The 18,054-nt window shown below is 40.9% G+C and overlaps 1 protein-coding gene across 5 annotated transcripts in view; it reads right to left on the bottom strand.

Annotated features, from left to right (window-relative positions):
* Positions 1–7,211: 7,211 nt before the first annotated feature.
* Positions 7,212–18,054, bottom strand: part of LOC120056652 (calcium/calmodulin-dependent protein kinase type II subunit alpha) — a 68,574-nt gene continuing 57,731 nt past the window's right edge. For all 5 annotated transcript variants that reach the window (XM_039004860.1, XM_039004862.1, XM_039004861.1 and 2 more), the window contains 3 exons: positions 15,285–15,360; positions 13,749–13,843; positions 7,212–7,444 (listed from right to left, as the gene is read on the bottom strand). In XM_039004860.1, coding sequence (XP_038860788.1) covers positions 7,212–7,444; positions 13,749–13,843; positions 15,285–15,360 — 404 coding nt within the window. The remainder of the gene's footprint in view (positions 7,445–13,748; positions 13,844–15,284; positions 15,361–18,054) is intronic.

Genomic DNA, 18,054 nt, shown 5'->3' with positions numbered 1-18,054 from the left:
TATGGCCTAAATAAGTACAGGAGTAAAAATGTGCTTAACAATAAGTTCCATGGACTCACTCTGTGTACAATAATAGGCTTTAACATTATTTTAGAATGATTACCCCATCTCTGTACCCCACATATACAATTATATGTAAGGTCCCTAAGTCAAGTAGTGAATTTCAAACACAGATTCAACCACAAAGACCAGGAAAGTTTTCCAATGACTCGAAAATTGGTAGATGGGTAAACATTTATAAAGCAGACATTGAATATCCCTTTGAGCATGGTGAGGTTATTGATCACATTATGGATGGTGTATCAATACACCCAGTCACTACAAAAATACAGACGTCCTTCCTAACTCAGTTGCCGGAGAGGAAGGAAACCGCTCAGGGATTTTACCATGAGGCCAATGGTGACTTTAAAACAGTTACAGAGTTTAATGGAGGCTGGAGGAGCAAACTGAGGCTGGATCAACAACATTGTAGTTTCTCCAAGATACTAACCTAAATGAGAGTGAAATGAAGGAAGCTTGTACAGAATAAAAATATTCTAAAACATTCAAACTGTTTGCAACAAGGCACTAAAGAAAAACTGCAAAGACATTTTGCAATAAATTTACTTCATGTTGTGAACTCAAAGTGTTATGTTTGGTGCAAATCCAATACACATTGCTGAGTACCACTCATCGTATTTTCAAGAATGGTGGTGGCTGCCTCATGTATGCTTATCATCGGCAACAACTAGGGAGTTTTTAGAATAGAAATAAACGGAATAGAGCTAAGCACAGGCTAAATCCTAGAGGAAAACCTGGTTCAGTCTGTCTCCAAGTGTCTGTTAGAAAGCAGCAAACTCACCTTTTACAAGGACAATAACGTTAAACACATGGTCAAATATACACTGGAGTTGCTTACCAAGACGACATTGAATGTTTGAGTGGCCCAGTTTTGATTTATATCGGCTTCAAAATCTATTGTAAGACTTAAAAATGGCTGTCTAGCAATGATCAACAATCAACTTGACAGAGATGGAAAAATAAAATATTTAAAAACTGTTCAAATATTGTATAATCCATATGTGGCAAAGCTCCTAGAGACTTACCCAGAAAGACTCAGATGTAATCACTGCCAAAGGTGATTGATTCAGGGGTGTGAATACATAAATTATATATAAATTATATATTCTGTATTTAATTTTCGATACATTTGCAAAAATGTCTAAAAACACATTTTCACGTTGTCTTCATGGGATATAGATGGGTGAGATTTTTTATTTATTATTCCATTTTGAATTCAGGCTGTAACATACTAAAATGTGGAATAAGTAAAGGGGTATGAGTACTTTCTGAAGGCACTCAGTTGTTGATTATTTATTTAACAGTGAACCCACTCTTCTAGAATATGTACTGCTTTTTTAAATATTAGCAGAACATTGGATTAACAGAACATTTTCAACAATTAGCATAATCGGATTGTTTTTGTTTGTTTGTTATTATGGCTTGGCTAGGCCTTATTCTCCCGATTCTCTTATTCTCTGTAATATAATGTCTTACCTTGTGTTGCTGCTGTCACCACCAAAACTATAATTATCAGGGGATCCATTTATCTGTTGCCTGCACGAAATTAAGAGGAATGAAGTTAAACATAAATCTCAGAGGAGCGTTAGCTTCAAAAAGGTGTAAATTGACTTCAACTGAAGTCAATCTGATGATACTATACAAATCAAAGACAGGCTTGTAGACAGTTTGTCAGGGCGACAGACAGACTTTGTCAGTTCTGCATGCCGTGCCCGTGTAGGTGCATGCTTGAAGTGAATAGCAAACCATAACTAGCCTACTCTGCTTGCTTGCAAACTTTGTATTTTATTCCACTGAACATTGTTAGGTATTTATAGCATATTAATCTAAAACATAATCCGAGGAACACAATCCCTGTGCTGCAAAATGTATAGACCTATCCAAGGCCTTTGATATTGTCGACTATTCACCACTCATTCAAAGGTTGTCTGAAATGGGCCCCGACTAGAAGTCTTGCAAGTGGTTAGGAAACTATCTGTCAGACAGGACACAATGTGTGCTTTCTGATGGTGTCAAGTCACCGCAATATTACTAAAGGTGTTCAGCAGGGGTTGATTTTGGTACCCGTCCTCTTTACTGTTAATATAAATAAGATTTATATATCTGCAGAAACCTGCAACATTCATCTGTATGCAGATGACACTATTATGTACACTAATGCCCTTACTGCTGACCGGGCTATGTTAGAGCTGCAAGCTGAATGTATTGCCTTGCAGAAAGCCCTTGTTGATTTAAAATTGGTACTTACTGCGGGAAAAAGTAAATGTACTGTATGTTGTTTTCTAATTCTCATAGAAATATTTTGGATGGTTCTCTCATCGAGCAGGTTCCCGCCTATAAATATCTCGGCTTTTGGATTGACAAAAATGTGAGGTTTCAAAAACATACGCATAAGCTAGTTAAGAAGCTGAGATTTAAAGTAGGCTTCTTTTATAGAAATGGATCATTCCTCTCCCTAAACAATAGGAAGCAGGCTGTACAGGCAACCATCCTGCCAGCTCTTGATTATGGTGACCCCATTTACCAGAAGGTCGGCTGGACCTCTCTAAATTCCCGTAGATCACTTAAACTTCTCTCTTTTTGTTTTTTCAAAGCTCCGCTGCGCAAGCTTCCAGCACATCTCACTTCTCTGTTAAAGTATACAATTACGAGGCACCAAACCCGCTCACAGGGTTGGTGAACTCTTCAGGTCCCTTGTGTCTCCACCAACCAAAGTAAATCAGCCTTTAGTTTCAATGCTCCCGTGCTTGGAATCATTTACAAACCTCATTACGTTTTGAATCCCTTGTGCCAATAGGGCAATTTAAAACGCTGATGAGGGATGAATTCACTGAGGTTTGCGAGTGTTTCGGTAGATTGTAACGATTGATTTGTGTTGTTGAAATGTAGCGTACAATACAGTATCTTGTAGTTTATTTTTTTGCTGTTTAATTGCATTAGCAAGTTGATTTGTGAATTGTTTTGTTCTCAGGGCACCATTGAGAATGAGACCCTGGTCTCAATTGGGCTCCTCTTAATAAATAAAAGTGAAATAAAATACAAATGAAAGGTCACGACCTTTAATCTAAATTAGCTGCAATGGAATAGAGATACATTATTACAGTTGCACAAACAATATTATCAATATCATTGTAGAGATCCAAACAATAGGTCCAAATGTTGGTATTGTTTTTCATTTTTATATTTTTTTTATAGGATATTCAGTACTGTATCCACATACCATGTTTACACTGAGTTAAGGTTGCCCATTCGTGTGCCAAGCTACAGCATTTCTGCCCCTCCCAAATAGGTCAACTTCATCTCTAGGCAAATGGTCCAGCTTCGGCTGCCACACTTTAATATAAATGTTTTCATTTCCTTTCATCCCAGAGCTAAATCTTTCCATAGGCAAAACCTTCAAAATCTCCTGATACCACTGTATAATCCCAGATTCTTAATACATGATCATTGCATGGGTTGGTTTTCTAATCCAAATTAAATAACTGTTACTGTTTTTTCTTAGTAAAGACCGGTGTCAATAGCCATGGTTAATACTGTGTGAGCCAGTTTCCTGGACAGAGAGGAAGCCTAGTCCAAAGCATTATCAATAAAGAATGTCTATTGAAATAACTTGTCAGTCCAGGACTAGTGAGTCCTGCATGCAATTTATAGTAGACTGGATCTTACATTATCTTAGATTTACGATAGACCTGTCTTTTTCCTCAAGTATTAACTTACATCGCCATATAACTCATTAGATAGAGAAAATGCATAGACGTATACTGACCAGAATCCCTCACCAAAGTCAAAATGGCCAAAAGGTCCTGGAGAAAGCAGACAAAATGTACGGTGCTTCAGAAAATTGTTATGCTCTTTGAATAGCTGTCATCTCATCTTAGTCCTCTCTTCTACAGTGTGAAAATAATGTGAACAACGTGTGACGCCTGACATCCGCTCAGATTGTGGCCAAATTTGCTACCTGTACGTCTTAAGAGGTATTGTTACTTTGCATCAAACTAGTTTCATTGAAGTTTTGTTTCATTTGTGTTTTGCCTAACACAAAATCATCACGATGACGCCTAACTTCCATAAGAGACACCTTACAAATGGAAAGATCTGTTTAGATGTATATATTCACTTTTAGGTTCCCTTTTGTTTTGTGTGGAAACGATACATAGAAAGTGTTTCAGCTGCCCACTAGGCCTTAAGACATTAATGCAAGCCCATACCAACAAAAAGATTGGGATACCACATACAGATGATTAGACCGACGTTTTGGATTACAGATGGCATATCATGCTTTGATTAGTATTGTGCTTTGCTGAAAAACACCATTAAATACCGTTAACACAATCTGGACTAGTTCCGTGCTAGTGCTATACACAACAAGGAGTCCATAGTCACTAATATACACATGTAACAACAAGATGTTCTACTTCAAGGCGCTTCATTTAAAAAAAAAAAAAACATGAACTTTCATCTAACTCTCAATACAGGAAGGAAACCAGACACTGTAGGCCTAAACATGAAAACAGAGTGGGAGGAGCGCCAAAGTGTAACTGGAGTGATGGGTCTCATTTTCCGTCTCTCAGAAGTGATTTCATAAAACTGGGCCTGCTCAAAGCGTGGAGCAGTTTGAAAAGAAATGGCCTCCTGCATTGAGAAAATAGGTAAAAGTTTCAAAGAAAGGTCAACGAAAGTAACATTATTCCACAGCAACAGGAATGTGTCTTGATAATCAAATCAATTCCCTTATTAAAATAATACTAACGATCGAAGGCCTATATATCGCGTTACAAAAAACTCTGATCCCTTAAAACACTGTAAAAGATGTGCAATACCTTTACATTATAATATCCTTTTATTTACAGCCCCACGTTCACAATATATTATATAACGATGGCAAATTACTACTTTGACCCTTTAGAAAATGTATTTTTCTAAACACACACACACGTCAACTTCGGTACGTTACAAACTTGCATGCCTCAGAAAGAACGCGTAACTCACCCAGAATAATAAAAAGCGTACTAATATGCCGTGCTCTTGTACAGTACCATAAGGTCCTCAATGTGCTCCTGTCAACGGTGCGAGGATAGGAACAGCAGCAGCATCAGAGCAACAGTGTGATTGAAGTTCTAATGCTGTGTTAAAGCGGCAGTAGGCCTGGCCATTATCACAATAAGACTGTATAAAACAAGTATACGTTCTGTAGAATCAGTTCTAGAAAAACACACAGAGAATTTGGCTGTTGGAGTTCTTGGTGTATCCTTCCCTATCAAATATTTTGAGGAAAACATTTGCCATATGCAGCAGATTTGTTCACAAATTGCTTTACAGTACAAAGTGGGATATTCATCTATAGTGAACTGCCAATAGTATACAACTTTGAAGAGAGAAAAAGCTCAAACCCATTCTGGCAGTATTTTCACAGCACAATCAAGCATTCGGTGAGGAATTCATTGTTAGCACATAGGGAAACATATACTGTAGCTTATAGAGGTGATATAATTGTCTAATTTGTCCAGTATTTACATTCTTCTGACAGTAAAAAGATAAAACACTTGTAAAATATCAGAGTACATCTGAAATGTCCCATTTAACACATTTTGGAGGACTACAAGCCCAAGCGGAGAGAACCAATGCTCATTTTACACTTGCATGCAATATACTGTGATGCTAACACTGGAGGGGAAAGAAACAGAAGGAATGGAACACATCAATAAAACCAAGTCACTTGAAATCATTGCCATTTTAAAATCCACACCAAATCTTTATCAGAACACACTATTCAGTATTTAAAAAACAATCTAACTTATTGCAGAAAATCCTGGGGTAATGTTAGTGGTCTTTTGCAAATTGCTTCTTACTTTGCACTGTAGTAGGCAGAATACTGTACTTTACACTATCCGTTGCAAGTAAGTTAAACTGCTCTAACAAGCAAGAGGGTTTGTATTGATAGCACTAATAGGTAGGGAAGATCTGTACACCCACAGTCCTCATTGGAAGAACCTAAAGAAGTGCTTTAATATTACTTCCACGTACAGTACCCTACCCATGTTAAATATAGCTGTTTCTGTAGATGTAAAGATGTATTTGTGTATAGTATTGAAGCCCAGAAATGGCAGTTTATTGCCCTAGTCATATAATCACATGAGGTGAGTGGCTATTCAGACCAGCGGTCCACCATTTAATCATTTAAACCTGTGAGGGGAAAGTACGGTTTCCTCTGTTGTCTACGCTAAATGTGCTCGAGGCACTATGACCATGGGGTGGTGGATTATCAACTGTGGAATACACCATAAGACATTCATAATCAAAAGGAACATTTCACTGTCCGTGAATGCTTGCCCACTTCTCATAATCCAATCCATGTCAAATTAAACAAACATGTACAGTAGATATTTTGGTTCAATGATAAATGGTACATCTTTAATGTTTCTATCATAGCTTTCAAGTCCGGGTTCAGAGGATTGCATGGCGGTGTGTAACGGTATGGTGTAAGTGCAACTGCATTGAAAAGGCCAAGTCACGTGTAAAAAAAAATCTAGGCGGTGATTACGGCAAGTGCTTTAGAGATTCAACCCCACTCATGCATCCATTTGTACTAATTGTGCCTCTGCCAATGAAACATGACAAGAAAAAAATAAAGTCCGAGCAGAGACAGAATGACAAGGGCCGAGATGTTCCTGAAACGCACAGCATATATACATACACGAGAGCCTGACATGGTGTGACATTTATGCGATTTGCTTGTGACGGCGTTGAGAGGAGTAATCTGATTTCAAGTAAAGAGATGAGACGCAGTGGGCTCGTGTTTCCTCAGGCCGGCCGGTGGGCATCCCTCTGTGTCCCCACGCAGCCAGCTGGTCACCCACCGGTGTCACTCAGAGAGACGTCTCACTCAAACCCTCCCGCTCTCGAGCTCAGCTGGGCGCAGGGGAGGAGACAGAGAAACGAAAGGTTGACTTACCTCATTCAAAAACAAATAGGAGGGAATTAAAGAGATGAAAAAGTAGTCTATGCCTGTCCAGCTAATGTATCTCTGGCATTGAGTAATAATAGACCTGCATGCAATTGCAACATCTCCCGCCAGATGGCAGGCCCTGATCTGCGATAAATGTCTCCAGTATAGACAGTCGAAGAGCGGTGAGGAGACTCACCAGACTGACTTACTTAATGATGGTCGAGGGTGATCCAGAGCGGTGGAAGTGGACTATCTGCCACTTGCCGTCGCGGCGGTGCCAGATGCGTGTCTCCTCAGACTGGGCGGTGCGGGGCATGCCGTTGGTGTCGATGTACTGGGTGATGCGGATGTAGGCGATGCAGGCAGCTTCCTCCCCGATCAGGTGGATGTGGGGGTTCAGGATGGTGGTGTGGACAGGCTTACTGTTCTTAGACCACACTGGGGTGAGGAGTAGCAAACAAACAAGACAATAGTCAGTCAATGAATAAGTCATTCTACAGGAATTGTCACAGTGGTTTATGACTAGGTACGCCATGCTCTCTCTCACTGATGATGTCACTTTTCCCTTATCAATGCTTTATGGAAATCATATTTGAGTGGGTTCATTCATGTTATCATATCAGCATGTCTCTCTCAGCCTGCCACACTCTCATTATGTTTCTCTCCCTTTCTCTCCATTTCTCTCTTCCTCTTTCCCGCTCTGTCATTTTCCCAAATAGCCCAATCAAGCCCATTAGAGCTGTTTCCACTGCCTGGGAGAACAGTGGCTGATATGAGAGGATTAGAGCAGAGCAGGGTTGGTCCATTACTCACCACAAATGAGAAATCAGGGAGCAAATGAGCCAAAAGCGTGCTGTCTGCAGCCACGGCTGGATACAGCCACTGCATCAGCTAATGAGCACTATATTCACTTACAGAAACTGTCTCCAAGGTTCTGTTCTCTACAACTTCCTGTAATCCTGTAATTGTCGCCTTGGTAGTTTACTCCTGCATTGTTTTTATAAAAAATATATTTTTTGGTCCTGCTTTAAGTTACGTGCAGCTTATATAGTCTTCATAAACACTACATCAATGTGTCAGAAATCACACATTTATGTCATGCTCTATAAAGGGTTTATAAATGTGGCATAACTGTGTGACATAACCACCAATGTCAAATGTGACATAAACCTGTGTTTTTTAAAGGGGGGGGGGGGGGGGGGGGGCATAAGAACCGCTTAATAAAGGCTTTATAAATGATATTAAATAAAGCTTCAAAGTGTCATGCATCTAGGCAGAGCATTGAAATGCCAGGATAGTGGGTTCTATTACTAGGACCGTCCATACGTAAAAATGTATGCATGACTGTAAGTCGCTTTGGATAAAAGCATCTGGTAAATTGTATATATTATTTTATATTCCTCTAAAATATTTCTAGGATGGCCCAACCTCTTTCCCTCTTTAGTGCATAGCCAGTATTGGACATGACCTCAACTTTCAACCAAAATGCAGTGCTGCAGGATGGCATACGCTCTAAAGTGCAGTCATGCACAGCAAAAAACATTGGTAGAAAATAAAAACCTAATTCCATTTTTTCCCACAAATTTCATTTTCTCTGTTTTGTTTTTACAGGTTTCGGATTTCCCCCATTTTTTTCTGGTTTTCACCATTTTTTTCACACTTTTCAATAGAAAAACAACTAAATTGGATTTTTCTGTGTTCACAACAGTGCTTAAAACATCTTAAGCTGACAGTCCCCCAAAATCGGGCACTGGATTTACAAAAAAATAGGTACAGTGCATTCGAAAAGTATTCAGACCCCTTGACTTTTTCCACATTTTGTTACGTTACAGCCTTATTCTAAAATGGATTAAATAAATGTTTTTCCTCATCAATCTACACACAATATCCCATAATGACGAAGCAAAACAGTTTTTAGAAATCTTTGCAAATGTATTAAAAATAAAAAACTGAAATATCACATTTACATAGTTATTAAGACCCTTTGCTATGAGACTCTAAATGGAGCTCAGGTGCATCCTGTTTCCATTGATCATCCTTGAGATGTTTATACAACTTGACTGGAGTCCACCTGTGGTAACTTCAATTGATTGGACATGATTTGGAAAGGCACACACCTGTCTATATAAAGGTCACACAGTTGACAATGCATGTCAGAGCAAAAACCAAGCCATGAGGTCGAAGTAATTGTCCGAGACAGGATTCTGTCGAGGCATAGATCTGGGGAAGGGTACCAAAAAATGTCTGCAGCATTGAATGTCCATAAGAACCCAGTATCCTCCATCATGGAAGAAGTTTGGAACCACCAACACGCTTCCCAGAGCTGGCCGCCCAGCCAAACTGAGCAATTGGGGGAGAAGGGCCTTGGTCAGGAAGGTGACCAAGAACCCGATGGTCACTCTGACAGAGCTCCAGAGTTCCTCTGTGGAGATGGGAGAACCTTCCAGAAGGACAACCATCTCTGCAGCACTACGCCAATCAGGCCTTTATGATAGAGTGGCAGCCCGCTTGGAGTTTGCCGAGAGGCACCTAAAGAAACAAGTTGCTCTGGTCTGATGAGACCAGGATTGAACTCTTTTGCCTGAATGCCAAGCGTCACTTCTGAAGGAAACCTGGCACCATCCCTACGGTGAAGCATGATGGTGGCAGGGTGTTGTGTGCAGATTGATAAAAAAATATAGATATTTTAATACATTTTAGAATAAAAAGTCAAGGGGTCTGAATACTTCCCGAATATGTTTATATTCAAATACTCTATATGTTTACATTACTTATTTTATTGGTTTCCCACCGTTTTAGAAGTCAGAAGACAGCCATCCAGACATTCCTAGGACGATGTCAACATCCCCAGTGGAATAAACTTGTATTTGCCTCTATCTGGTGGTCAGCTGCATCATTACATTCATTTATATAACTTCCCTGCAACGTTATGTCAAAGGAGTGGTCCTTAGAAAAACATGAATCCAGCTCGTCTGCATCAGGGCACAGACATGGCAAAGCAATAGCTGAAATTGTCTCAAGCAGGCGGATCTAAATACGAAACTTTCATAGCTCTATGATAAAGAATGGGACCTACACCCTTCCTTAAACCTAAAATAAGTAAATAAGTAATTTTGTGGGGAAGTCAACATTTGTTTTTTATGTCGGAGGCAGACACGTTGCATATGCTCACAATGACAAAAATCGAGCCCTTTACATAGTCCTTCTCCCCTTGTCTGTTTAATGTTGATTTAGACATTCACAAATTTAACAGATTTTAACTATCACGAATGTCAGCCTTTATTAGCTCAACGTAATTGAAAGCAGGACCTAGTTGGTTGATAGCTATTCAAGTATTGTCACGTCTACTCCCGCTCCCCCTCTCTGCCGCTCGACGTTTCCGGTCAACTAACCACCAATCCTGGCAACCCATTATTACACACACCTGGCAACCTTCATGACGCACACCTGTGCCTCATCGTTAGGCACACCTGGACTTCATCACTTCCCCGATTACTCACCCTTTATCTAGCCCTCCATTCTTCTCACCCATCAGGCAGTATTGTTTCTGTGTTCATATGCCACGCTTGTTCGTGTATCCACGCTGTTCGTTCTTATTAAACTCACCAGCTGCACCTGCATCCTGACTCCCTGTGTCTTCGTTACAAGTGGAATACAGAAATCATTATTTTTTTTTTTTTTAAATGTATCAACCATTTTGAATTGGTTTGGATATTTGACTACTTCTCCAATCAACTAGCTAGCTGTTTTGATTTGAAATACCAGCCTAGATCTTCCTATAATCATCTCATTGCCCGTAGCCAAAGACCGTTGTGTTTTTCATGCGTGCAGTTTCCTGTACATTGCTTCAACTGCTGGATGGATTTTTTTTTTTTTTCAAACAGAGGACTTCTAGCTGCTTTTTTTGCTGCTTTTGATGTCCTTCTCACCTGTGGTAACCATGGAAACTAAAGATGCAACTAGACACCGGTACACACAGGAGAGCCTGCTTCTTCTAAGACATCAATTCTAGTCTCCACCAGGGCTGGATTGTCATGCCCTGATCTCTCACCTGTTTTTGTGATTCTCCACCTCTTCCAGGTGTCGCTTATTTTCCCCAGTGTATTTATCCCTGTGTTTCCTGTCTCTCTGTGCCAGTTCGTCTTGTATGTTTTCAAGTCAACCAGCGTGTTTTCCCCGTGCTCCTGTTTTCTATTCTCTTTTTCTAGTCTTCCCGGTTTTGACCCTTGCCTGTTTTTTCTGGATTCCGTACCCGCCTGCCTGACCCTTCTGCCTGCCCTGACATTGAGCCTGTCTGCCACTCTTTACCTCTTGGACTCAGAATCTGTTTTTGACCTTTTGCCTGTCCACGACCATTCTCTTGCCTACTCCTTTTGGATTATAAATAAACTACAACGACTCTAACCATCTGCCTCCTGTGTCTGCATCTGGGTCTTGCCGTGTGCCCTTATATGGATGGGATGATGGATATAGTCAAGCCACACCCGCAAGCCCATGTTTGGATAGGAAAGCCCAGGAAGTGAGAGAGAAGAGGAGGAGTGAGGCAGAGGCTACAGAGACTGGCGGCGACTAATGCCGGAAGGTGCCAGGCGGAGGTGGTGGTCGCTCCACCATCCGAGGCGGAGGCCCAACGTTGGGTGAAGATGGACAGTGTTGAACCCGTTGTGAGAGAGTGGACAAAGGACCAATCAATTGAGAACTCAACCAAGTGCCCCAAACGGATCTTCCTGAGGTGGACTCATTCAAGCCCCTCGCCTCCAGAGGCATTGTTTACATCTTAATGTACGTAGTCTACTGCCAAAAATACACGAGATTCTGGACTGGATAACATCCCAGCTGGATTCTTGAGTGATGCTGCTGATCATATTGGACCTTATGTAACCCTCAGAATCAAGAGGTGAAACATGCAAGAGTTGTTCCTTTTAACCAGAAAGGAAGCAAAGTTGAGCAAGGGTACTACAGACCAGTGTCAATCTTGAGTGTGTTGTCAAAGGGTTTTTAAAGATCACTCCATGAATAGATCCTAAAGTACATTTTATAGGACTTTCAGTCCAGTTATATGTTCTCCCGGCACTTGTTTACTATACTTGACAGATTTTATCTAGCAATAAATTGACAAGGGCAACTTCTGTGGTATGGACATGCCTGTGGTATGGACAAAAAGCATTTAATGCTGTGAACCATGCTATTTTGTTGTACAAACTGAAAGCAATTGGTTTAGGCACCAACTCTTTATTATGGGTGAAGCCACACTTAACTGATAGGGTCCAAAGTGTGGATGTGGGCAGGACATTGTCTGATGCTAAGGAGATAAACTGTGGTGTCCTCCCAGTGGACCATTTTGGGGCCATTGCTTTTTTTGCTCTACCTAAATGACATAGACTCCGCCTGTTCATGCCCTCTGTTCCTGTATGTGGATGATTCTGCCCTCTTGGCTTCACATAAGAATAAGGAGACCGTTGAAAAGACTCTAAGCAGCGAACTGACTAAAGTCAGAAAGTGGTTATCCAACAAAAACTGTCTCTGCATTTAGGCAAGACAGAATGTATCCTGTTTGGTTCCAAACACAAAGTGAGAAACTCCTCCAACTTCTCTGTCAAGTGTAATGGTGTAGCGGTGAAGGAAAAATGCTCTGTCACATACTTGGTATGTGAACTGGACCAACACATGACAGGTGAACTCATGGCTCGGAAGGTCATTGGGAAGGTTCACTCCATGACAACGTTCCTGGCAAGGGTAGCCAAGTTCCTGGATACAGAGTCTATGAGGACCCTGGCAACATCTCTAATACATTGTCACTATGACGATGCTTGTATCTCATGATTCAGTGGCATAACAAAAGATCTGAATGAAACTTAAAACATCCAAAAACAAACAAAGGAAAGTTACACTCAATGCTCAGCCATAGGACGCACATTTCAGGGGACTGAACTGTTGATTTGGTGGTGCAGATCAAACTGTTGACGTTTTTAAAAAAAGTTAGAAATGATCTTGCCCGCAGTTACCTGTCTGGTTATATTCATTTCATTAGAGACTCTCATAGCCATCACACCAGAGCCAGTTGGCAATATCAGACCGCTGCGCAATAGAAGCATGGCTGGAAAAAGCTATTTCCATTACACTGGTGCAGAGGAATGGAATGGTGTACCAAACCATATAAAATACATCCCTACAATAAACCTAAAGAAATGGTTTATGGGCAAAATGCTTTACAACTGCGCAGGCTTAGAGAAAGTATACTTGTTTTAATGAATGTTACCTAGTAATCAATTTTATTTTATTTTCAAGGTTTCCTCCTTATGTATTTGAGATGTGCTTTGTTTTCATGTTATCTTGAGCATATTTTTTTTTCATGTATTTTCATGAAGCATTTTGTGGTTCTATTGTGTTTATAATAAAAAATAAAACATCTTAACCACATCTAATGAAATATAAATGACATTGTGTCACTTATTATGGATACTGTTAGCTAGAATTTATTGGCACAAAGGGGCGATTCAAGCGCATTCCAAAGATATATTATACTATAGTGTCACTCTCTCCCTCACTGGGACAATAAATGGATTGTTACTGCTGTATAGCAAGAGGTTTATAGTCATCCTGTGTACAGCCCTGGGATTTGATTACATATCCTCTGAAATTCAACACAGTTTTCCTATAGCGTGAAACTGTCTGTGTGTGATGTAAAATGTATATTTATAATTTCAAAAGACATTTAGTAGGAGTGAAGGAAGCAGCTTACAGTTCTCAAAGTAAAAGCGGTGGAAGTCCAGGCCCTCCACCAGGTTACCCAGAGCCTCTGGCTCAAACGCTGTCACACTGGGGTCACACATCTTCCTACAGGTGGAAGAGACGAGAGAGAGAGAGACGAGAGAGACGAGAGAGAGAGAGAGAGAGAGGGAGGGAGAGAGGGAGGGAGGGAGAGAGGGAGGGAGGGAAAAAGTGAGACAGAGAAATAAAGAGAGACAGAAGCAGACAGAGTCAGGGATAGAGACAGTAAGACAACCGGAAAGAAATAGAGCCAAGGTTATCTTCTGTTCTGCTCTTTGAAGTGCTTCAATAAAGCGATGAGACTGACCCTCCAGTCAGAGCTGCTCATGCAGTATTTGGGGCATGTGACTCACTCGACACAGTGTTTTCCGTGTCCATGGCAGATCGCTGCATGGTTGTAAAAGAGTTGAGCATGCAGGGAGAATATTCTTTCCAGGCCTTGGTAATTGGCAGACAGCGCTACCATGACTGTGACCCTCTAACAATCACATAAAATAAATTCCCCTCCTGACCTGGATGGGAATTTTATACCCTTGGTTTTGAACAGGTGCTCCGATGACCCCCTGGCTGCAAGTTGTGACAGACATGCGAGGAACAGACTGGGGGGTTGCTACTCCCCTCAGAATGCCAAGTTTGGAGAAAAACTTGCTGCTGAAGAAATCTATATCTGGCACTGTGCAGTTGGCTGGGGGAGAGTCACACTACTCAAGCACTTCAAGATGGGATATTGAATTGATCACTTTTACCATTTACACATTTCAAGAGCTGCATATAATGAAATAAAACATTATTCATATGGTTTGCATGGAATATATTACCATGCAGCATATGTGCAACATTTTGGAGCAAATTATTGACATGCACAAGCTATTCAACGACCAAGGGATCAGCTTGTTAAGCCTCCAAATGGCCTCGATTGGTCATGCGGACAGTTTTCTCCCCTCCTTTATTAGAGGAATTTAGTTCCAGACACATGCACTGGGACTGATGTTCTCTCTAAATCAGTAAGGACATAGACCTAAGGAGTTCTCCCCGCACAACCACCTTAATGTCATCTTAGATTAACGTCTAAAGCCAAACCCGGAGATATCAATTCCACTGTCACAATGGAGCTCATCAGACTCTATCAGTGGAATTGCATTGAAACAGATGTTACTAACATTTCTTTCTATTCCACCTATGTTACTTATATGCACTCTTAGGGAAAAAAGGGGTTATCTATAACCTAAAGAGTTTCTTCGACTGTCCCCATAGGAGAACCGTTTGAAGAACCCTTTTTGGTTCCAGGTAGAACCTTTTTGGGCTCCAGGTAGAACTCTTTCCACATAAGGTTCTACCGGGAACCAAAAAGGGTTCTATCTGGAACCAAAAAGGGTTATTCTGTGGGAATTGCCGAAGAACCCTTTTGGAACCCTTTTTTTCTGAGTGTACAGCAGTACAGTGAGTGAACAGCAATACAGTCAGTGAACAGCAATGGGAAGGTACAGTATATGATTTGTTTACTTACGTGTAGCTCTCAAAGTCTCCATTGCTGATGGCTTCTATAAGCTGCTCTGTCACCTTGATGATCTCCTGTTTCCTCACTGTGAAACACAGACACACAGCTCAGACACACAGCTCAGACACACAGCTCAGACACACAGCTCAGACACACAGCAAAAACACACAGCTCAAACACACAGCACAAACATACAGCTCTGCACGGAAACTACTGACAACAACCACCATGATGAATGGGACTGCAGTAAAATTCATTATTTTCCAATATGCCTGGCAGTGGAGGAAATAAATTAGATCCCTCCTTCGTAAAGCCCTGGGATTTGATTATATATCCTCTAAAATTCAACACAGTTTTCCTGTAGCATGAGACTGTGAGATAACATTTCAAAGATACAGTATATAGTAGGAGTAATGTGTGTGTGTGTATGTGTGTGCGTGCGTGCGTTTGTGCGTGCATGAGTGCGTGCGTGTGTACATGCATGTGTGTGACCTTGTGTCTGTGTCCGTGTGTGTGTCCATGTGTGTCCACGTGTGTCAGTGTGTGTGTGCGTGCTTTGTACATGCATGTGTGTGGCCTTGTGTCCATGTGTGTGTCCATGTGTGTGTCCACGTGTGTCAGTGTGTGCTGCCTACTGCCTCCCAGTGCTTTACTGAGTGTGAAGGGGCTGTTCTCTGCCCACACGGAGAGCTGCTTGTGCCGAGAGAGTTTTTCTCCTACCAGCTCTGGGTCGCAGCTCAGAGTTGGGAAAGCAAGGTCGCGCCTTGCATATGGTAAAGAGGGGTCGCTCACAGGGGTTACCTCCTCACAGTTTGTCCTCCTAACTCACTTTTCCTCTTCTGTAAATACAGAACTGATAGAATTATAATTTTCTCTCTGTCCTTCCTTCAGCCTCCTAGCACCTCCTCCAACCACTGCAGAGAACACAGTTCTATCTCTCGACTCGCCCACTCCACCCACACAGTTTCTCAACACCACCCGAATTGCAGTTCTGCCATATGTATCTCACTCCTCCCTGGAGAAATCACAATGCAAAAAACTACTCTTGTGGAAGGAGATAAGGTGTTGAAATGTACACATTTGTTTCCCCCCCCCCAAAAAATCAACGAGCCTCTCTAGTCAAAGAGGAGCCTTAACTCACAGGCCCTTCTCTTCTACACTCTTAAATATACAGGTGCAAGTTGGAACCAAATAAGGTTATTGAGAGCGAGGCGAGAAGGGAACCATTTTAGGGTCTCTGAAGAATCATGAATGGGATGGTTCTTTGAAGAACCGTTCAGAAATCCAAAACCAGAAATGTTTCAGCCCTCCAGGACTGGAATTGAAAAGCCCTGCTGTAAGGCTTAACCCCTTATTTGCATATTTCCCAGGGTGCCTTTAGAGTGAATTTTAGAGTAACCAGTACCACACGTCTATTTTTGCTAGTGACAGAGACATGGTTGTTGCATTCCTTCATTTTCAGTCCTGTGGCCCTCACCAAGTGAGATGCTAAGTGAACATGTTGTCATTAAAATTGTATTATTCAAGACAATACATATTTCATAAGGTCTTCTTTTGAGGGCCTAGTTATACCCTAATACAGTGGCCTGAAACTCATAGTTTACAAGCCACATCAGGCCTGCAAGTCACATTATGCTGGCCTGCAAAGTGATGTGTAATTCTTATTGGAATCAAGCCAGAGTGGAGATATCCAACATTTCCATTTTTTATTACACCGCAACCTACTGTATGAGACAACCTTAAACATCTAAACTGGAACAATCATATCAGTAACGGGTGCGATAAATCCAAGTAACAAGATTGGAATATTTTTTAAATATGTATGTTATTTATATTTGAGTAGCCTTAGATGAATGAATCAATCAATGTACATGCAAAAACACAAAAACAACAAACAATTACAAACAAATCTACCAGCAATAGAGCATGCTGGGAAATATGATAATGATGGGCATGGTTTTGGTTAAACTCTGGTCATAGAAAGCAATAGTAATGGCATTAACTCTGTCATGGCTTGTTGGCCAAAGCCTATGGTAAAGTTAATGGAGTTTAAGGGTTTTGGATAAATGTCGAAAATAAGATCTGTGGTAAACACAGGCTTAGGAGAGTTTAAATGTTCTGTTCTATGAAATAATCTTAATCTGCTAAAGTCACTTTTTGTACATTTAAATGAAAAGCACACAAATGCTTCACAATTCATAAAGGTCTTCTTAACTGACTGATATTATCTCATAGAACAAAACATATAAGAGATCCTAAACCTGTGTTAACCTCAGACCTTATTCTTGCCGTTTACCCCAAAACCCTTTTTCTTTCGCCATTTATTTTCCACATAGGAATGGCTGAACGAACCAGAGGTAACTCATTTCCTGTTTCTAGGACTACAAACTGGCAAGTTCTATTAAAACACCAACACTGTGGTTATTTTACACCTCTGAATCAACATATATTTGAAATAGTAATTTATTTTTAGAAATCTGAAGAACCGAAGATGCCATGTCAGGAACCCCAAAATGAACTCAAAGGTTCTTTATCAGGCAAGAGTTCTCCAGGGAACCTTAAGAGCTGAGAAAGTACCACTGAATAACTTGTATTAATTGTTCAGTGTAGTTGGTAAGAGATGGAGGTCTTTTTATCTATTTATTCCCATTCCCTAGAACATGGAGGCTCAAACTGAAGGAGCCCTTAATGACATAAGCAATAGCAATGCAACTCCCCCACCAACCGTTATCTAACTGGCTTACTCATATTCATTCATAAGGGTACTGCCGCTGTCAAT

Source organism: Salvelinus namaycush, chromosome 12 (genome assembly GCF_016432855.1).
Source record: "Salvelinus namaycush isolate Seneca chromosome 12, SaNama_1.0, whole genome shotgun sequence".
NCBI classification, from domain to species: Eukaryota; Metazoa; Chordata; class Actinopteri; order Salmoniformes; family Salmonidae; genus Salvelinus; species Salvelinus namaycush.
Note: the sequence above shows the minus strand (reverse complement) of the source record. Positions and strands in the feature narration are given on the sequence as shown.